Source organism: Stenella coeruleoalba (genome assembly GCF_951394435.1).
Source record: "Stenella coeruleoalba genome assembly, chromosome: 2".
Classification (NCBI taxonomy): Eukaryota; Metazoa; Chordata; class Mammalia; order Artiodactyla; family Delphinidae; genus Stenella; species Stenella coeruleoalba.
The window spans coordinates 166,213,689-166,236,871 of NC_137147.1; the positions used below are offsets into that span (position 1 = coordinate 166,213,689).

Below are 23,183 nucleotides of genomic sequence, written 5' to 3' on the forward strand. Positions count from 1 at the left end.
AGACCTGAAGAACATCCCATCTCTGTGGGAACTTAGCATACAATAGATGTGGCTTCATAAATCATTCAGGAAAAGAATGGTTCTTTTGGTAGATGGAACTGGAAAAAAATGACATAATATGGAGAAAAATAATATTGGATCCCTGTACTATATCACATACCAAAATGATTTCTCATGGATTAAAGATCTAAACATGAAAGACAAAAGTATAAAATTAATAGAAATCAATGTAAAAGATATCTTTGTAATAACTTTCCTAAGGCCCCTAAACCCAAATCACAATAAAACAATTAATGTATTTCACTGTATTAAAAATAAAGATTTCTGATTAACTAGACAATAGAGACATAGTTAATGGCATAGGTGGCAGAAAATATTGGCAACATTTAAAACCAATAAGCAATAAATATCTAGACTATGTAAGGAACCCCTGCACATCAACACAAATAGATAATAAATCAAACCCTTCCTTAGAATAGAATACCTAAATTGCTAAAAATGTATATGGATAAAAATATATACAAAAGGAAACGGTTGCTTAAAGATGATCATCATGATTAGAAAAATACAATTTGGAATAATGAAATACCAATTTATGCTCACCTGATTAGGACAAATTAGAAAGCCTGGTAACATCAAGTGTTAGTGAGTGGTTGACTGACAGGAACCTTCAGGCACTGCCACTGAAAGTGCTAACTAGTACTGCTGCTTTGGAACAGCTGAGTAGAACTTCAGGAAAACAAATTATACACTGGCCCCTGCAATCTCACTCTTGAGAGTGTTCACCCTGCAAACATGAAAAAGGCATGTGGTTACAAATAATTGGATCCCATCACCAGGGAACTGGACGACTAGAGCATTAGAGTGGGATGCATCAGTGAGAAGCAGTGGCTCAGATATACTTGCAACTACAGAATAGTGCTTAAAACGTATGGCTGTTGAAAAGAAAAAAGTTAAGAGATCTGCAGTAGCACACTATGCAAATTTAAAATACTTGCATAAAACATATTTTTCAAACATCAAATTTATCTAAGGACACATTAAATACATTAGAGCAAATGCCTATAGCTGAGTAGTAGAGGAGTGGGAAAAGGATAGGGATGAATGTGATAATGTAAAAATAAGAGAGGGACCTTGAATAAACTAGTGATGATAATATGCCACAGTATTAGTAGTATGATTAACTCAACTCTATCTCCCTTCAGTTAAAAAAAAAAAAGCAAAGTTAGAAATGTTACACATTCACAATCCATTTAAGGAAAAGTCACTCAGTATTGAATTGTATCTTTCTATTTGAATACAGAAAAATAATTAGCATTCAAGCTTACTGTTTTATGTAAAATTTTAATATTAAAATCAACAAAAATGTAGGTAGAAAATTCAGTGATATCTCAGAGTTTACATTAGTTTATTGATGCTATTATTTTAAAATTTTTAAATATAATTTTCAAGAAAATAATTGCTAAAGTTAAGTGACCCAGATATGAAATTTTGTTATACTCTTACCTTTATGTGACTTTGCTCTCTGTATCCTCTGGAAAACAAATTTATAAACTCTTCTAAAAGCTTTAAAGTCTTTGCTCCTCTAGAATATTTTCAAAGCTTATTCTTGTTAGATTTTCTTCATTTTTCTCTAAACAAATTAAATAGCAAATTACCTTGAAAAATTATAATTAGAAAACAATGTAAACCTTTTTTATTGGGTAAAATATTCATAACATAAAATCTGTCATTTTACCTATTTTTAAGTGTACAGTTCAGTGGCATTGAGCACATTCACAATGATGTGCAACCATCACTATCGTTCACCTCCAGAACTTTTTTTTAATCTTTCCAATCAGAAACTTCTGTCCATTAAATAATAACTCCCCATTCACCCTTTCCCTAGCCCCTGGCAACCATTCTAACTTTTGTCTCTATGAATTTGAGTACTCTATCTCATGTATGTGGAATCATGCAGTATTTGCCCATTTGAGACTGGCTTATTTCACTTACATAAGTCTTCAAGGTTCATCCATGTTGCATCATGTGTCAGAATTTCCTTCTTTTTTCAGGCTGAATAATATTACATTGTATGTACATGTATCATTTTCTTTATGCATTCATCCATTGTTGGAGACTTGGACTGCTTCTGTCTTTCGGTTAATGCTGCTATAAACAGGAGTATACAAATATCTGTTTCAGTCTCTGCCTTCAATTCATTTGGGTATATGTTTCATTATTTTCAGGAACTGCCATACATTTTCTACAGTAAACGTACCTACTTGCTATTTTCTGTGATTAAAAAAAATTAACCATTCTAATGAATGTGAGGTGATATCTCATTGTGGTTTTGTTTTGCATTTTCTTAATAATTAGTGATGTTGAGCATCTTTTCACATACTTGTTGGCCATTTGTTTATTTCCTTTAGAGAAATGTCTATTCAAGTCATTTGCCCATTTTTTTAAATAAATTTATTTTTTATTTATTTATTTTTGGCTGCATTGGGTCTTTGTTGCTGCACGCGGGCTTTCTCTAGTTGTGGTGAGTGGGGCCTTCTCTTTGTTGTAGTGCACGGGCTTCTCAGTGTGGTGGCTTCTCTTGTTGCAGAGCATGGGCTCTAGGTGCATGGGCTTTCAGTAGTTGCAGCACGTGGGCTCAGTAGTTGTGGCTCACGGGCTCTAGGGTATATGGGCTTCAGTAGTTGTAGTGCATGGGCTCAGTAGTTGTGGCTCACAGGCTCTAGGGCACACGGGCTCCAGGGCACATGGGCTTCAGTAGTTGTAGCGCACGGGCTTAGTTGCTCCGTGGCATGTGGGATCTTCCCGGACCAGGGATTGAACCCGTGTTCCCTGCATTGGCAGGCAGATTCTTAACCACTGTGCCACCAGCGAAGTCCCCATTTGCCCATTTTTAAATCAGGTTTTTGTTTTTGTTATTGAGTTGTAGGAGATATTTATATATTCTGGATCTTAATGCCATATCAGATATATGATTTGCAAATGTTTTCTCCCATCCTGTGGATTGCTTTTTCACTCTGTTGATAGTATCCTTTGATGTAGAAAAGGTTTAAATTTTGTTGAAGTCCAGTTTATCTATTTTTTTCCTTTGTTGTCTGTGCTTTTCGCATCATTTTCAAGAAACTGTCAAATCTAATGTCATGAAGCTTTCCCCATTTTAAGTTTTGTAGTTTTAGCACTCATGTTTACATCTTTGATCTACTTAGAATTTTTAAATATGTGTAAGGTAAGGATCCAACTTTTTCTTTGAATGTGGATATCCAGTTTTCCCAGCACCACTTGTTGAAGAGACTGTTTTCCCCACTGAATGGTCCTCACACCCCGTCAAAATTCATTCGACCATATATGCAAGGGTTTATCTATGGGCTCTCTATTGTATTTGATTGGCCTATATGCCTGTCTGCATGCCAGTACCGCACTGTTTTGTTTATGTAGTTTTGTGGAAATTTTTGATATCAGAAACTGTAAAACCTCCAAATATTTTCTCCTTTTTCAAGATTGTCTTGGCTATTTGGGTTCCCTTGTGGGTCCATATAAATTTTAGTATGGATTTTTCCATTTCTGCAAAAATTTAACTCAAATTTTGATAAGGATTGCATTGAATCTGTAGACCATTTGGGAAATACTGACATCCTAACAGTATTATCTTCTAGTCCACGAACATGGGAAGTCTTTTCATTTATTTGTGTCTTTAATTTCTTTCTGCAATGTTTTGTAGTTTCAGTGTACAAATCTTTTGCCTTCTTGGCTAAGTTTATTGCTAAGTATTTTATTCTTTTTGATATTATCATTAACAAAATTATCTTCTTCCTTTTCAGATTGGCCATTGTTAGTGTAGAAACACAACTGATTTTTGTGTGTTGATTTTGCATCCTTCAACTCTGCTAAATTTGTTTATTAGTTTTAACAGTTTTTCTGCATGTGGAATCTTTAGGGTTTTCTACACATAAGGTGATCATGTTGTCTAAAAATATAATTTGACTTTTTCCTTTCCAGTTTAGATTCCTTTTATTAATTTTTCTTTCCTAATTACTCTGGCCAGGACTTCCAGTACTATATTAAATAGAAATGGCAAGAGTCAGAATATTATTTTGTTCTTGTTCTTAGAGGAAAAGCTTTCAGTCTTTCATAATTGAGTATGTTAACTGTGGACTTTTCATATATGGCTTTATCATGTTGAGTTAGTTTCCTTCTATTCCTAGTCTTTTGGGTGTTTTTGATCATGAAAAGGTATTGAATTATGTCAAATGCTTTTTCTGCATCAATTGAGATGATCATGTGTTTTCTTTCTTTCATTCTGTTAATGTGGTACACTTCATTCAATAATTTTAATATGTTGAACCACATTTGCATTCCATTAATAAATACCGCTTGGTCATGGTTTGTAAAACCTTTAACTGTTGAATTCAGTCTTCTAGCATTTTTTTGAGTATTTTTACATTAATATATACAAGTGATACTGGTCTATATTTTTCTTCCCTTGTGATGTCTTTGTCTTTGGAATCAGGGTAATGCAGACTATTAGAATGAATGAGGAAGTGTTCACTCTTTCAATGTTTTAAGAGTTTGAATTAAGATTGATGTTAATTTTTCTTTAAATATTTGGTACAACTCACCCATGACGCCATCTGTTCTGGGACTTTTCTTTGTCGGGAGGTTTTTGATTACTGCTTCAGGTTCCTTGGTATTATAACTATGTTCAGATTGCCTATTTATTTATGATCACTGTTACTAGGCTTTTTCTTTTTTTTCTTTTTAAAATTTTTTTCTGTTTTTCTAAATTGAAGTACAATTGACTTACAATATTGTATTAGTTTCAGATTTCAACATAGTTATTTGATGTTTTTATACACTACAAATGATCACCACAATAATCTAGTTACCATCTGTCACCATATAAAATTATTATATTATTGGCTATATTGCCTATGTGATACATTACATCCCTGTGACTTATTTACGACTGGAAGTTTGTATGTATGTCTTAATCTCCCTCACCTATTTAACTCAACCCCCTACCCCCCTCCCCTATGTCAACCACCAGTTTTTTCTCTGTATCTATGAGTCTGGTTCTGTTTTGTTATGTTTGTTCATTTATTTTGTTTCTTAGATTTCACATATAAATGAAATGGTGTATAGTATTTGTCTTTCTCTTTCTGACATTTCACTTAGCATAATACCCTCTAGGTCCATCCCTGTTGTTGCAAATGGCAAGATTGCTTTTGGTTTTATGGCTGAGTAATATTCAATTATGTGTGTGCATACACACACACATACACAAACACACATATACACATCTTTATCCATTCACAAGTGAGACTCTTGTAGGCAGCATATATATGCATTTTGTATTTTATCCATTCAGCCACTCTGTGTCTTTTTTTTTTTTTTTTTTTGGCTGTGTTGGGACTTCATTTCTGTGTGAGGGCTTTCTCTAGTTGTGGCAAGCGGGGGCCACTCTTCATCACGGTACGTGGGCCTCTCACTATCGCGGCCTCTCTTGTTGCGGAGCACAGGCTCCAGACGTGCAGGCTCAGTAGTTGTGGCTCACGGGCCTAGTTGCTCCGCGGCATGTGGGATCTTCCCAGACCAGGGCTCGAACCCGTGTCCCCTGCATTAGCAGGCAGATTCTCAACCACTGCGCCATAAGGGAAGCCCTGTGTTTTTTTTTTTAATTTTTAGCTGCGTTGGGTCTTCGTTGTCGTGTGTGGGCTTCTCATTGTGGTGGCTTCTCTTGTTGCGGAGCACGGGCTCTAGGAGCATGGGCTTCAGTAGTTGTGGCATGCGGGCTCAGTAGTTGTGGCTTGCGGGCTCTAGAGCTCAGGCTCAGTAGTTGTGGCACATGGGCTTAGTTGCTCCACAGCATGTGGGATCTTCCCAGACCAGGGATTGAACCCATGTCCCCTGCATTGGCAGGCGGATTGTTAACCACTGCACCACCAGGGAAGTCCCTACTCTGTGTCTTTTCATTGAAGTATTTAGTCCATTTATACTTAAAGTAATTATTGATGCACATGTACTTATTGTTTTCTGGTTGTTTTTGTAGTTCATTTTTGTTCCTTTCTTCTTCTTTTGCTCTCTTCTTTTGTGATCTGACTAGTTTCCAGAGCTCCTCCTAGTCCACCATTTTGCTGATGTCACTCCTCAAAGACAATGTAAATCTTGTAAATTTTTAACAAGTGTTAATTATCAATTAGTACCATTTCCCCCTTCAATCACCTTAGCAATGGAAGGTACCTCTGGGAATTCCCAACTTCATTTCTTATTTCTAAGTAAGACTGTAATGAAATAGGTTAAAAAAAAAAATCTTGCCAATCTAAGCATAACCTTAGGCCCTTTGAAATTTTTCTTTCTCCATCCCAGACCTACTTGAAACCAGGTTTCTCCATATTGGTGATGCAATCTCTAAAGGTAAGTAATTGTGAACATGAGTTTATAATCTACCTCTTCAGCCAACTCATGACTTGAAATTGTCATCTTACCCTGTTCAGTCTTATTATTCCCTTTTTGCCCTATATCTAAGCCCTTCAATTTTCATTTTGGACAACTCTCTTAAGTCAGACCTGTGTGGTGCATCCTTCCTTTGCCACTCAGCCATTAAATCCAATTTTGTTTTCAGACTTCTATTTGAACAGCCTAGTTTATTTTGTTTCTTACATACCTCATATCTTCATCACACTTTCATTGCTACTATCCTATTTGATTCTTACAGTCGTTGGTCATTAAGCTTTATCCAAGGCCTTTAATGTCAGTCACTTTATCCTTACCTCTGAGGCATATATGATGTGTTCTACACACTTTGGAAAAAGGAAACATAATCTTGCAGTATTATGGTTAAATTATGAAAGCGAACATATATTATCAAAAGAGAACCCTTAAAAGACAAGAGAAATCCCCTGAAAGAAAAAACAATGAAACCTCTCCAGTCTACCAGATCCCAAGTTCAAAAAGGAGGTAATAAAAATACTGAAGGAGTTAAGAAAGGCTATTAATAGAAATGCAGATCATTGTAACAAGGAACTAGAAACTATAAAGATGAGCCAATGAAAATTAGAAAACTCACTTGCTGAGATGAAAGCTGAGCAAATGGCAATAAATAGCAAACTAGATAATGCAGAAGAATGAATAAGTGATCTGGCAGAGAGGATAATGGAAATCACCCAATCAGAAAGCAGACAGAAAGACAAATGAAAAAAAATGAAAGCAACATATGAGACCTATGGGATAATATAGAGCAAGACAATCCATACATAATAGGGATCCTAGAAAGAGAAGAAAGAGAAAAGGGGATCGAAAATGTATTTGAAGAAACTATGGCTGAAAATTTCTGAAACATAAAGAAGGAAACATATCCAGGTACAGGAAGCACAAGATAAACCCAAACAGACCTACACCAAGACATATTATAATTAAAATGACAAAAGTTAAAGAGAGGATTCTAAAGGCAGCATGAGAAAAACAAAGAGTTAGCTACAAGGGACCCCCAAAAGGTTATCAGCTGATTTCTCTAAAGAGAGAGATTATCATACTAAGTGAAGTAAGACAGAGAAAGACAAATATATGGTATCACTTATATGTGCAATCTTAAAAAATGATACAAAAGAACTTATTTGCAAAACAAAAACAGACTCAGAGACATAGAAAACAAACTTGGTTACCAAAGGGGAAAGTTCAGGGCGGGGAGGGGGGGATAAATTAGGAGTTTGGGATTAGCAGATACAAACTACTATATATAAACAACAAGGTCCTACTGTATAGCACAGGGAACTATATTCAATATTTTGTAATAAACTATAATGGAAAAGAATATGAAAATATAAAAGTATATATAATTTACATATATATAAAAGTCTATACATACATATAACTGAATCACTTTGCTGTACACCAGAAACTAACAAAACATTATAAATTAACAATATTTCAATTTAAAAAAGTGTTATACATAGATATGTGTATTATACATACTTATGTATTCACAAATTCTGTATATAATTCACCTTACTATATACATACTCATTTAACATTTGTTTCCCTCATTAGATTCTGAGTTGATGAAATGATGCTTGATTGGTTTACCCTTGTAAACCTAACAATTAACACTGTGCCTGGATATAATAAACACTGAATTTTAACTGAATTAATAAATGAATGGAAAAAACAAATATAACCTGTTCTTCTGTCCAAATCTTAAATTTAGGGTTTCCTGTTCATATTTCATTATACAAATACTCTCTGGGTGATTACTGAAAAATGTTTAAAAATAATTCTAGACTTACATACAAGTTGCAAAAACAGTATGAAGACTTTCCAACATACGCATTACCATGGGGTTTATTCTAGGCTTTCCAATTTACTTACCTATAATTTCTCTCTCCAGCACTGAGAAACCTGGCTCTTACATTCCATCATTCCTGTATTTATTTGTTCAACCCCAGTATACACGTATATTCAGAATTGGTAGCCTGTACTCCTGCAAGAAACAAATTTATTGACTAGAGTTTAGTGTTTACATACATTATTTTTGTCTTGAATTTCAGTTACCAGTATAATTAGATTTTCTTCAATCAATATTGTACTTAAAGGATTATTCTTAATTAAGAAAAGCTTATAAAGCATTTTCAGTGGTTCTGATGATAATAATTAGGTCATCTTTGGTGCCAGGCACTGACCCAGGACTCTATTTTTAATATTGTCTCATTTAACTGCCTTTAAAATATTTTTCAGTTTTACTCAAGCTCCACCAACAGGAATAACTTACTATGAAGGTAGAATTTGACTCGATGTTAAGAACCATTTCTGACACTGAGAGACTTCCTACAAACAAGAAAGCGAGACTATTTTAGCTAGATAGCAGAGGCCAAAAAACCATCTTTCAAATATCAAATTGTGAAAGTAATTCTACATGGAGAAGAATTCTATGTTGTATACGATTTGTTACAAGTTGTGCTCTAAAATCGAGGGTGTTTAAAGAAATATATTCTACAAAATGAAGGTAGAGAAAATAGGATAAAATATTATCCTTCCCCTACATCTCACATTCAGGTCTCACATTTATCAAAATAAATCACTGTGCTGATGAAATATATATATATATATATATATATATATATATATATAGTCTTAAAATTTGTGTATCTGTATATAAAATTTGTCAATCTGTGTATCACTGAGGTGATAAAGAAACCACTTTCAATCTGTCTCTGGGATCTATAATGACTATATATTAAATACTGGGTGCTATAGGTGAAAGATTCTGTTTTTTTTTTTAACATCTTTATTAGAGTATAATTGCTTTACATGGTTGTGTAGTTGCTGCTGTATAACAAAGTGAATCAGTTATACGTATACATATATCCCCATATCCCCTCCCTCTTGTGTCTCCCTACCACCCTCCCTATCCCACCCCTCTAGGTGGTCACAAAGCACTGAGCTGATCTCCCTGTGCGATGCAGCTGCTTCCCACTAGCTGTCTATTTTACATTTAGTAGTCTATGTATGTCAGTGCTACTCTCTCACTTTGGCCCAGTTTACCCTTCCCCCTCCCCGTGTCCATTCTCTACGTCTGCATCTTTATTCCTGTCCTGCCCCTAAGTTCATCAGAACCTTTTTTTTTTTTAGATTCCATATATATGTGTTAGCATATGGTATTTGTTTTTCACTTTCTGACTTTCTTCACTCTGTATAACGGACTCTAGGTCCTTGTTTCTTTTTATGGCTAATATTCCATCATATATATGTGCCACATCTTCTTTATGCATTCATCTGTCGATGGACACTTAGGGTGCTTCCATGTCCTGGCTATTGTAAATAGTGCTGCAATGAACATTGTGGTACATGACCCTTTTTGAATTATGGTTTTCTCAGGGTATATGCCTAGTAGAGGGATTGCTGGTTCATATGGTAGTTCTATTTTTAGTTTTTTAAGGAACCTCCATACTGTTCTCCATAGTGGCTGGATCAATTTTACATTCCCATCAACAGTGCAGGAGGGTTCCCTTTTCTCCACACCCTCTCCAGCATTTATTGTTTGTAGATTTTTTGCTGATGGCCATTCTGACTGGTGTGAGGTGATACCTCATTGTAGTTTTGATTTGCATTTCTCTAATTAGAGATGTTGAGCATCTTTTCATGTGTTTGTTAGCAATCTGTATATCTTCTTTGGAGAAATGTCTATTTAGGTATTCTGCCCATTTTTGGATTGGGTTGTTTTTTTGATATTGAGCTGCATGAGCTGCTTGTATATTTTAGAGATGAATCCTTTGTCAGTTGCTCTGTTTGCAAATATTTTCTTCCATTCTGAGGGTTGTCTTTTCGTCTTGTTTATGGTTTCCTTTGCTGTGCAAAAGCTTTTAAGTTTCATTAGGCCTCATTTATTTTTGTTTTTATTTCCATTTCTCTAGGAGGTGGGTCATCTTACTGTGATGTATGTCATAGAGTGTTCTGCCTATGTTTTCCTCTAAGAGTTTTATAGTGTCTGGCTTTACATTTAGGTCTTTAATCCATTTTGAGTTTATTTTTGTGTATGGTGTTAGGGAATGTTCTAATTTCATTCTTTTACATGTAGCTGTCCAGTTTTTGCAACACCACTTACTGAAGAGGCTGTCTTTTCTCCATTGTATACTCTTGCCTCCTTTATCAAAGATAAGGTGACCATATGTGCATGGGTTTACCTCTGGGCTTTCTATCCTGTTCCATTGATCTACATTTCTGTTTTTGTGCCAAAGCTACTGTCTTGATTACTGTAGCTTTGTAGTATAGTCTGAAGTCAGGGAGCCTGATTCCTCCAGCTCCGTTTTCTCTTTCTCAGTTTGCTTTGGCTATTCGGGGTCTGCTCTGTTTCCATACAAATTGTGAAATTTTTTGTTCTAGTTCTGTAAAAAAAAAGCCATTGTAGTTTGATAGGGATTGCATTGAATCTGTAGATTGCTTTGGGTAGTACAGTCATTTTCACAATGTTGATTCTTCCAATCCAAGAACATGGTATATCTCTCCATCTGTTTGTATCATCTTTAATTTCTTTCATCAGTGCCTTATAGTTTTCTGCATACAGGTCTTTGTCTCCTTAGGTGGGTTTATTCCTAGGTATTTTATTCTTTGCTGCAATGGTAAATGGAGTGTTTCCTTAATTTCTCCTTCAGATTTTTCATCGTTAGTGTATAGGAATGCAGGAGATCTCTGTGCATTAATTTTGTATCCTCCTACTTTACCAAATTCATTGATTAGCTCTAGTAGTTTTCTGGTAGCATTTTTAGGATTCTCTATGTATAGTATCATGTCATCTGCAAACAGTCACAGTTTTAATTCTTCTTTTCCGATTTGGATTCCTTTTATTTCCTTTCCGTCTCTGATTGCTGTGGCTAAAACTTCCAAAACTATGTTGAATAACAGTGGTGAGAACGGGCAACCTTGTCTTATTCCTGATCTTAGTGGAAATGCTTTCAGTTTTTCACCACTGAGAACGATGTTGGCTAGGGGTTTGTCATATATGGCCTATATTATGTTCAGGTAAGATCCCTCTCTTCCTACTTTCTGCAGAGTTTTTATCATAAATGGGTGTTGAATTTTGTTGAAAGCTGTCTCTGCATCTATTGAGATTTATCATATGGTTTTTATCCTTCAATTTGTTAATGTGGTGTATCACATTGATTGATTTGCATATGTCGAAGAATCCTTGCATTCCTGGGATAAACCCCACTTGATCATGGTGTATGATCCTTTTAATGTGCTGCTGGATTCTGTTTGCTAGAATTTTGTTGAGGACTTTTGCATGTATGTTCATCAGTGATATTGGCCTGTAGGGTTTTCTATAACATCTTTCGTTTTGGTATCAGGGTGCTGGTGGCCCTGTAGAATGAGTTTGGGTGTGTTCCTCCCTCAGCTATATTTTGGAAGAGCTTGAGAAGGACAGGTGTTAGCTCTTCTCTAAATGTTTGATAGAATTTGCCTGTGAATCCATCGGTCCTGGGCTTTTGTTTGTTGGAAGAGTTTTAATCACAGTTTCAATTTCAGTGCTTGTGATTGGTCTGTTTATATTTTCTGTTTCTTCCTGGCTCAGTCGTGGAAGGTTGTGCTTTTCTAAGAATTTGTCCGTCTCTTCCATGTTGTTCATTTTATTGGCATATAGTTGCTTGTAGTAATCTCTCATGATCCTTTGTATTTCTGCAGTGTCAGTTGTTACTTCTCCTTTTTCATTTCTAATTCTGTTGATTTGAGTCTTCTTCCTTTTTTTCTTGATGAGTCTGGCTAATGGTTTATCAATTTTGTTTATCTTCTCAAAGAACCAGGTTTTAGTTTTATTGATTTTTGCTATCGTTTCCTTCATTTCTTTTTCATTTATTTCTGATCTGATGTTTCTTTCCTTCTGCTAACTTTGGGTTTTTTTTTTGTTCTTTCTCTAATTGCTTTAGGTGTAAGTTTAAGTTGTTTGAGAATTTTCTTGTTTCTTGAGGTAGGATTGTATTGCTGTAAACTTCCCTCGTAGAATTGCTTTTGCTGCATCCCACAGGTTTTGGGCCATTGTGTTTTCACTGTCATTTTTTCTAGGTATTTTTTGACTTCTTTGATTTCTTCAGTGATCTCTTGGTAATTTAGTAGCATATTGTTTAGCCTCCATGTGTTTATATTTTTTACAGGTTTTTTCCCTGTAATTGATATCTAGTCTCATAGCATTGTGGTCGGAAAAGATACTTGATACGATTTTAATTTTCTTAAATTTACCAAGGCTTGATTTGTGACCCAAGATATGATCTATCCTGGAGAATGTTCCATGAGCACTTGAGAAGAAAGTGTATTCTGTTGTTTTGGGATGGGATGTCCTATAAATACCAATTAAATCTATCTTGTTTAATGTATCATTTAAAGCTTGTGTTTCCTTATTTATTTTCATTTTGGTTGAGCTGTCCATGGGTGAAAGTGGGGTGTTAAAGTCCCCTCCTATTATTGTGTTACTGTCAAAAGATTCTTAAATGTAGAAATTTAAATACCTATTGATATTTTTTTTTACTAAATCAGTAGCCTATCAACATAAGCACGTTTTGAAATGGTGCAATAATTCTAGATTCTGGAAAAAATCTAATTAAATACGTAAGAGTATTATTTTATTTAGTTTTACTTCATTTCAGTTTTCAAACAGATAAAGAACCAAAATATTTATTAATAATATTTAGAACTGTTAGAAGCTGATAAAAATATTCTAAAAATAAAAGACATCTTCACATCAAAAGAGGCACATGATTAGATAATAACCAGTCATGAAAATCTATCAGTCTCAAGACCAAAAGAGAAAACAAGGCAACAATAAAGATACTAGACTACTAACTTAATATTTACAAGTATTTTCCTCTTATTCTTTTCAATGTTCCTTTAACACTAATACCAGTTAAACTTGATATTCATTAATAACATTCCTACACAGAATAAGTTCTTCGAATTTATAAATAATGTCTTTTATAGTTCAGCTAGAGCCAGTAGTATGATTTGCAGTCTCACTAGGTTTAATAAATATTACATAAATAATAACAACTTTGTTCTGATCTCTTCAATGAATTTACAGTTTTAATATGAAAAAAACTAAAGCAAAATTTTTTCTAAATTCAGTTCCTCTATCTGGAAGTGTAAGATATGTATGGCAGTGACTTTTCTCTATATAGTATCATAAAGAATAGATTTGCAAATAATTGACACAAATAATTATGACATTTTCAAGACATGCAGAGCACAAATTTCATTTAATTGCTTTTACACCACACCAGAAGGCATTACAGGGACATGAGTGAATAGAAGCAAGTTGGAACTTCAACAGAGAGCTGCTTTCTTAACATCAGCAACAAAGGCTTTTATCTTAGCTTCAAATTTGTTCCACATGGTAAAGAAGAGTTCTGAAAATAAACCAAGTTGTTATATTTTTCATTTAATTGAACTTCTAATATACATACAAGCATTTCTAAAACTTTCAGCTTTGTGCATCTCTCATCATTAGAGTAAATTCTACACTAATTGCATGGCATTTTTCAAAATATTATCTAGCGATTTTGGTTTTCAAAAATCAATGATCTTTCTCTCAATGCTTAAAAAATTCATTTTAGCTGAACCTTGACCAAAAGTCCGTCCTTTAGTAAACTTTGGTTGGGTTCCTCTAAGACCTCTTTTCAAGTAGGCCTCATACTTGGCCCTGTCCTTGGCCTGCCCTCATCAAGAAGGCTGTTAGGGTAATTTAGTAGGAATCCCCACCCCTGATGCCTCCTCTTAGTAATGTTACATCCACTATCCACTGATCCACTCACTTACTCTGCTCATTGGCTATAAATCCCCAGCTGTTTTTGCTATGTTTAGAGTTGAGTTCAGTCTTTGTCCCCTACTGCAATAGTGTCAAATAAAGTCTTAATTACCATTTTAAACAAATATCAGAATAATTTTTTTAAAATAACATTGTAAAGCTGGCTATTATGGACTATGGCCTTTTGGTGGGATATATACTAGAGATTAAAATCCTGGACTTTAGAGTCCAATTTTATGGGTTCCCATCCTTTATCTGCTGCTAATGTGCTCTATGACCTTGAGCAATTTAAATGAACTTGTGTCCTTGACTCTCAGATGATGAATACATGCTCTGAACAGACAGACTTAACCATGAGACTATATGTACACATGAGAGCCTGTCCACACATAGTTTCTACCACTCTGACCCATGCCCAAACTGAAAGGCTTGGGAATTCTAAGATAGGAATAATGCTTGTATTTTGGGGAACTGAGAAAGTTGACCATGGGCACCCAGCCTGTAGCTTGCCATCTGCAACTCAGGCACCACACTGGCTGTCTGGAAGGTGATAGGAGGGTAGAAAAGGTATGGGAGAGAGAACAATCACAATGCTTTTTCTCTTCCCAGTCTGTATGTTCAGAGATAGCAGTCTATGTCTCCGTGAAACTCTTGAATTGTGGGTTCCTGCCATTCGATTAAAGCAATGATAGACTTCAAAATGTCAAGCAGCTGCATGGACCAGAATTTCATTCAATAAGAAGCTATCAATACCCTGGATTCTAGTGACCAATACCCCTATTCCCTGGCCCAGTGATTCAGCCATTTCCGTTGAAAATTCATATCCTATAAGTTACAGTTACTGCCTACACCTTGTTTAAAAATTCCATTTTAGTTGCCACTGCAGTGCTCAATGACCTAGAGAGGAGCATAACAAACTGAGAATTGTTTTCTAAATCAGAAAACAATTGCATGATGCCCCCGCCTCAGGAACCTAACTGTGTAATCTGGTATCTAGGAAACTCTACTCTCTCTCCGCACCTGAAATCATGGCCCTGTGCAAGAAGTTAGCCACCAATATACAGAGGGGGAAAATATGTTCCTTGAACCACGCCCCTCCCCCCAAGTAATCTCACGTTCTTGAAAAGAAAAATAAGGATTTTTACCTCTCATCAAATACTAAAATATCAAGTGGTTACATTTAGATTACCATCTGCTCCTGTTGCTCTCTAATCTCCTGGACCAGCTCTATGAGACATTTTGGAACTGAATGTTTAAGATACCAATATATGATTTCAATTAAGGATTGTGACAAGTAGAAAACAGAATGCTAGAGGTACTCTCGCCAACTGAATAAGCCTCAACAGCATGAATGATCACATAATTTTTTTTTTCTTGCGATATGCGGGCCTCCCACCGTTGCGGCCTCTCCCGCCGCGGAGCACAGGCTCCGGATGCACAGGCCCAGCAGCTGTGGCTCATGGGCCCAGCTGCTCCGCAGCACGCGGGACCCTCCCGGACCGGGGCACGAACACGCGTCCCCCACATCGGCGGGCGGACTCCCAACCACCGCGCCACCAGGGAAGCCCCCACATAATTTTTATGAACAAAAAATTATTCTACTACCTTCTGGACAGAGCTTGTTTATAAAGATGATATTCTAATTTACATACCAAAGCAGACCTCACATTAAACTTTGGATTAGGTAGTCCAGATCTCTCTTTAGCAGCACCATTTTTAGAACAACCATAGTAAAAAATGTATTCAGAAGTCTAGAGAAATACTGTGCCTTTTTCAGTTTACTTAAAGCATTAATATGATCTCTAAAAGTTTTTAGGTTTTGAGTGAATCACAATAAAACCAAAGGAATTATTGAATTTCTAGTGATCATTAGATATTCATTCTTATAACTGTGCCCTGACTACTAATTATCTGACCTCCTCAAGAATGGATGAGACTTGCCTTATCTTTGAAGGCAACCAAAGCCTTCCAAAGGCTGTAGCCTACTCACTTTTGCCCACTAATCCTGGCCAAATTTGAGCTATTCAGAGTCCGTGGTTGAAACTGACATCGTCTGCTCAATATTAAGGGCCATCCTGCTATCCTAAGAAGCATTACATCTTATCCAACAGCTCTGCTGAAATACTACTCCTGCTCCTACTTCTCCTGGGAGATATATTTAGTTGTACTGTTCATTCATCAGTAAAAAAGGTTTCCTATATGTCCTTCTGGATAGCTCACTGCCTTCCCAGGTCCTGATTGGTTGCTGGATCACTGATAATTCTTGAGTTGTGCTGTCCAGTATAGGAGCCACAAACCATATATTGCTATTTAGATTTAAACTAATTAAAATATACTAACCACATTTTAAGAGCTCAATAGCTGCGTATGGCTCATAGCTCCTATATTGGAGGGCACAGATATAGAACATTTACATTATCACAGGAAATTCTGTTGGGGAGTGCTTGGAGGGGAAGTCATAATTGCCATGAACGAGGTGGTCTGGGAGAAGAAACATTTAAGTGAACCCAATATAGACTGAATTTATTTATTGGGCCCCACTAGGCCAGTAGTTACAAGAACTGGATTAAAAAAAAAAATCAGCCACAACCATTTGTATATGGGCTGAGGTATCAGTTGATTTCCCTTATATCATCAAATAATAAGCATCATGGTGCTCAACTCTGGCTGCACAGTTTAATCACCTAAGGAGAATCTGGTTTAATTGGTCTGGGGCTGGGGCAGAGAATTGGTAGCTTTTAAAGCACCCCAGGTGAATCCTATTTTGTAGATAGGCTTGAAAAGCACTGATTTAGCGCATATATTAGCTCATTTAATCAAATGATCACATAATTAATGTATAAATTATATTCACTGTTATCTAGATAGTCCACAGAAGCAAACTGAGAAGTTGGATTGGGTCCAGCAATCACCATTCATAGGATCAGACTGCTATGCTGAATTTACATTGGAAAAATAATTCTAGAGAGAAGTATAAAATTTGCATTGCTCACAATCCAATTATTGGCAACTTGCAACAACAATTCTCCTATTCATTTCTGCATATATTCTCTCTAAAACCCTCACGAAAGTTATTAATACACATTATTTTTATATTACCTCTGGGACCTTTCACAGTTTCAGAGAATCAGTAATTAGTGAAGAATTCCTCCATTTATTTTCTCTTGACTGATACTTTATGCTCACTCAATTGATGATTTCTTCTTGCCATGTAAGTTATACTTTTTTTTACTACTGTATAAAATATAAATAATATTTTATAATGGGAGATTATAGAGGATAGCCACTATTTCATCAACTTTATTCCACTCTATATTGTTTCTGTAGAAATCCAAATTTCCTTATTAAATATTGATACAAAACATAACTCCAAAATTCTTAGGTTAATATTATTACTAACTGCTCTAATTCTTGCTGACGAAATATAGTAACATTCAAGGTACAAAAGGATTTTCTATAAGTTTAAATACCTATGTCAGTAATAATCCAGACTGGATTATAGACAGTTTCATCCAATAATATTTATGCTTCCCAGGGCACAGTAAAAATGTGGTTAAAAATAGTATCTTAACTATTATTAAAATTGCTAATAACACTGTTACATATATGTATACAATATTATACATTATTATAAACATATGTATACAATATTATACATTATTATAATAAGATTATTAACAATATTATTAACATTGGTTGGCAAGATTCATGTCTTTAAAATTCTTATCACTTGTATTTTGTCTCATTACAAATTCCACAGAATATGCTCCAACACATATCAATTAGGTTATTGTCATGTGGCATTTATGTTTATTTCCTTTCCTTTTTGAAATTAGTTGTGCAGTGTTTTAACATTGCTATTTTGAATCAGGTGAATATTTTTATCATTTGTAATTTATTCAATAAAAGACAACTCTAACTTTTTCAAACTTAGGAAAAAGGAAAAGCCATTCAAACTCACCGTCCATGATCTGGGTCTACCCTGTTTATTCAGGATCTTTCTCATTATTGTTCAATAAGCAGCATCTACTGAAGGCAGTGTTATTTCCACTCTTGCAGGTTCATTGCTGTCTTGACGAATTTGCTCATGTTATTTATTTTGCCCAGAATTAATTTATTCTCAAAAGTATGGGTGGGGTAGAGATTTTCGGGTAGCAGTATATGGCACTTTAAAGGAAAATTATTGTGTGATTAAAAAAATAGTTCTATTAAATTTCATTATAGTTGATATAATTTTTATTATATGTGACAGCAAAACAATATTATATACAAATATTAACAATGGAAATGGAAAAGAGTACATAAATCTAACTACCTATGTTTCTATAGAAATGTTTCTCCAATTTTAGCCTGCATCAGAATACCCAGAGAACCTGTTAAACAAATTAGTGGCCTTGAACCCCACAGCTTCTATTTCAGTAGGTCTGGGGTGGGGTCCAAGAATTTGTATTTCTAGTAAGTTCCTAGTTAATGCCCAGGCTGCCAGTCCAGGAACCACACTTTGAGAAGCATTGATAGAGGACTTCAAAAAGTTCAAGTTCACTAGAATACTGCTTTTTGGAATACATAAAATGTATATGCTTAATATATCTATGCTTTTCAAAAAATCAGTCAGTTTAAAATAAGTCAATTTCTGAGCTGCAAAAGAAAGGAATCAAAAGAAATCAGTTTCAGGGAAGAAACAGTGGCAATTCCTTTTAGGTGGAAGACTCATATCTCTGAACTGATAGCGTCAAGATTGGATTATAAACTTATCTACTGACCTCAATGATGTATGTTGCAACATTGTTATAGAAAGAAAACTGGAAACAACCAAAGTGCCCATTTAACAGAGGCCTAGTTAAGTAATATACTTTTATTGCCAATAATAACATACTTGTGGTATGCTCAGATATAAAGGACTTAAAAAGAATTTGGTTGATTTGGATATGCTGATGTGGAAATATTTTCAAGATACATTATTATGCTTTAAAAAGTAAAGGAACAAAAAAGATGCATAATTTCTTTGAATAATTAATGATAGAGGTGATGTCAGCAAGATAGAGGGCTAGGAGGTCCCAATGCTTGTCTCCTTCACAAACAAGCAAAATAATAAACGAACAACTGCAAACCAATGAAAATAGCTCTAGGAGAGCTCTGTACTACAAAGAAAAAGCAGCAGAAATCCGGAGGAGCTCAAAATCAAGGATGGCTGCATAGAAAAATGCAGGAAGCATTTTACCTGAGTCACCTCATCTTCTAGCCCAGGCCAGTTAGGAGGGATCCCCTCAGAGGAATTTCACCCCACGAGGAAAAGGAGAGGAGAACCCCAGCAAGCCTCACTGCCATGGGGAACTCCCACATATGCACCAGTGCTAATCCCAAGCTGATGGAGCTGCCTGGAGTCCCCCCGCTACCACACCCGTCCCCCATTACTCCCCAGGGTTAGAGCTGTCATGGTAGTAAGACCTGTCACCAGGACCCAGTTGCTGCTGTGCCCCATTCTCTGAGATTGGGAAGCCATAGCGCCTTACTGCCTATGGAACCAGATAAGCTGCCACTGCTCTGAGCCTCACTCCAGGTCCTAGGTTGTGGCTTTGACTCACCATTGCCAGGCCAAGCTGCTGCTGCTCTGTACTCCACCCTCTGTAGCCATTATCTGGACCCACCTGGCTTTAATGGGTTATCAGCTGGATGCACTGCTGCTGCTCTGTGACTGCCTCCCTGGGCCAGAGTTGGGGCTGTGACACACCATCCCCATGCCATGCTGCTACTGCACCCTGTTCCCTGGGCCCAAGTCACTACTGCACCCTGTCATCCCAGGGCCCATGCTGTAGCTGAGTACCCCTCTCTCCCCAAGTCACTGCAGCAAACTGCAGAGACCTAGACCTCGATTCCACAGGAGATGTGCACATGCCCACACCTCAGACTCTAGCGCCAGACAAGAACACTATAAGAAAAGAAAATTATAGGCCAATCCCTGATGACCATACATGCAAAAATTCTTAACAAAATACTAGCAAATAGAATTCAAGAGAACACTTAAAGGATCATAAGCTACGATCAAGTGGGATTCATCCCTGGGATGCAAGGATGATTCAATATAGCAAATCAATAAATGTGATACGCCCCATTAACAAAATTAAGGATAAAAATCGTATAATGAACTCAATAGATGAAGAAAAAATTTAACAAGTTTCAACACCCATTCATGATAGGAGGTTTCAACAAGTTAGGTATAGAAGGAATATACCTAATAAAGGCCATACATGACAAGCTCACAGCTAACATACTCAATGGTGATAAGTTAAAACCTTTTTCATCCAACATCAGGAACAAGACAAGGATGCCAACTCTCACCATTTCTACTCAAAATAGTACTGGAAGTTCTAGCCATAGCAATTAGAGAAAAAATAGAAATAAAACACATCCACATCAGAAAGGAAGAAGTAAAATGTAGTTATTTTCAGATGACATGATTTTATATATAGAAAATCCAAAAGACTCCACAAAAAAAGTTAGAACAAATGAATTCAATAGAGTTGCAGGATACAATATCAACATACAGAAATCAGTTGAATTTCTATATACTAACAGTAAAACATCTGAAAGAGAAAATAAGAAAAAAAATCCATTTTACAACAGCATGAAAAAAATACTTAAGAATAAATTTAAGCAAAAACACTTTACCTTGAAAATTATAAGACAATGAGGAAAAGAATTAAAGAAGACACAATTAAATGGAAAGATATCCTGTGTTCTTGAATTGGAAGAATTAATATTGTGAAAATGTCCACACAAAGCCATGAAAAGATGCTCAGCCTCACTAATTATTAGAGAAATGCAAATCAAAAACACAAATTACCTCACACCTGTCAGAATGGCTATCATCAAAAAAATCTACAAATAACAAATGTTGGCAAGGATGTGGAGAAAAAGAAACCATCGTACACTGTTGGTGGGAATGTAAATTGGTGCAGCTGCTATGGAAAACAGTATGGAGGTTCTGGAAAAAAATTAAAAATGGAACTACACTATGATCCAGCAATTCCTCTCGTGGGTATATATTCCGAAAAAAGTAAAAACACTAATTGGAAAAGATACATGTGCCCCAATATTCATAGCAGCACGATTTACAATAGCCAAGACACAGAAGCAACCCATGTACCCATCAACAGATGAATGGATTAAGTAGACGTGGTGGGTATATATATACAGTGGAATATTAGTCATAAAAAGAATACTACCGTCTCACTCCCTCTGGCGAGAACACCAGAATCACAACTAGTTGCTGGACAATCATTGACAGGAAGACACTGGAACTCACCAAAAAAAATACCCCACATCCAAAGACAGAGGAGAAGCCACAATGAGATGGTAGGAGGGGCCCAATCACAGTAAAATCAAATCCCATAACTGCTGGGTGGGTGACTCACAGACTGGAGAACATTTATACCACAGAAGTCCACCCACTGGAGTGAAGGTTCTGAGCCCCATGTCAGGCTTCCCAACCTGGGGGTCCAGAAACAGGAAGACGAATTCCTAGAGAATCAGACTTTGAAGCCTAGTGGGAATTGATTGCAGGACTTCGACAGGACTGGGGGAAACAGAGACTCCACTCTTGGAGGGCACACGCAAAGTAGTGTGCACATCGGGACCCAGGGGAAGGAGCAGTGACCCAAGGGGAGACTGAACCTGACCTACCTATTAGTGTTGGAGGGTGTCCTGCAGAGGCGGGGGCTGGGGGACTGTGGCTCACCGTGGGGAGAAGGACACTGGCAGCAGAAGTTTGGGGAAGTAGTCCTTGGCGTAAGCCCTCCCAGAGTCTGTCATTAGCCCCACCAAAGAGCCAAGGTAGGCTCGTGTTGGGTTGCCTCAGGCCAAACAACCAACAGGGAGGGAACCCAGCCCCACCCATCAACAGTCAAGTGACTGAGCTCTTTGAGCAACAGTCAGCTCTACCCACCACCAGTCCCTCCCATCAAGCCTCTTAGATAGTCTCATCCACCAGAGGGCAGAGACCAGAAGCAAGAAGAACAACAATCCTGCAGCCTGTGGAAGAAAAACCACATTCACAGAAAGATAGACAAGATGAAAAGGCAGAGGGCTATGTACCAGATAAAGGAACAAGATGAAACCCAAGAAAAACAACTAAATGAAGTGGAGATAGGCAACCTTCCAGAAAAAGAATTCAGAATAACGATAGTGAAGATGATCCAGGACCTTGGAAAAACAATGGAGGCAAAGATCGAGAAGATGCAAGAAATGTTTAACAAAGACCTCAAAGAATTAAAGAACAAACAAACAGAGATGAACAATACAATAACTGAAATGAAAACTACACTAGAAGGAATCAATAGCAGAATAACTGAGGCAGAAGAACTGATAAGTGACCTGGAAGACAGAATGGTGGAATTCACTGCTGCGGAAAAGAATAAAGAAAAAAGAATGAAAAGAAAGGAAGACAGCCTAAGAGACCTCTGGGACAACATTAAACGCAACAACATTCACATTATAGGGGTCCCAGAAGGAGAAGAGAGAGAGAAAGGACCAGAGAAAATATTTGAAGAGATTATAGTTGAAAACTTCCCTAACATGGGAAAGGAAATAGCCACCCAAGTCCAGGAAGTGCAGTGAGTCCCATACAGGATAAACCCAAGGAGAAACAGGTCAAGACACATAGCAATCAAATTGGCAAAAATTAAAGACAAAGAAAAATTATTGAAAGCAGCAAGGGAAAAATGACACATAACATACAAGGGAACCCCATAAGGTTAACACTGATTTCTCAGCAGAAACTCTACAAGCCAGAAGGGAGTGGCATGATATACTTAAAGTGATGAAAGGGAAGAACCTACAACCAAGATTACTCTACCCGGCAAGGATCTCATTCAGATTCGATGGAGAAATCAAAATCTTTACAGAC

At 36.4% G+C, this 23,183-nt stretch overlaps 1 protein-coding gene and 1 long non-coding RNA gene across 26 annotated transcripts in view; both read right to left on the reverse strand.

Moving 5' to 3' along the window:
• Nucleotides 1-540: 540 nt before the first annotated feature.
• LOC307182684 lies at nt 541-2,840 on the reverse strand. Its single transcript, XR_013827234.1, has 3 exons — nt 1,996-2,840; nt 1,507-1,633; nt 541-787 (listed from the first exon to the last, which is right to left on the reverse strand). It is a non-coding gene; the product is annotated as an uncharacterized lncRNA (long non-coding RNA).
• Nucleotides 2,841-6,693: 3,853 nt separating this feature from the next.
• The window catches only part of CCDC7 (coiled-coil domain containing 7), a 290,894-nt gene continuing 274,404 nt past the window's right edge, over nt 6,694-23,183 (reverse strand). For 17 of the 25 annotated variants that reach the window (XM_079912713.1, XM_079912709.1, XM_079912704.1 and 14 more), the window contains 4 exons: nt 18,236-18,349; nt 17,378-17,509; nt 8,762-8,817; nt 8,414-8,473 (listed from right to left, as the gene is read on the reverse strand). In XM_079912713.1, the coding sequence (XP_079768839.1) occupies nt 18,291-18,349 (59 nt within the window). In that variant the 3' untranslated portion in view covers nt 8,414-8,473; nt 8,762-8,817; nt 17,378-17,509; nt 18,236-18,290. Of the gene's footprint in view, nt 6,798-7,908; nt 8,474-8,760; nt 8,818-13,534; nt 13,881-17,377; nt 17,513-18,235; nt 18,446-23,183 lie in introns of those variants that run through there. The other 8 variants (XM_079912701.1, XM_079912711.1, XM_079912723.1 and 5 more) reach the window with 8 other exon arrangements.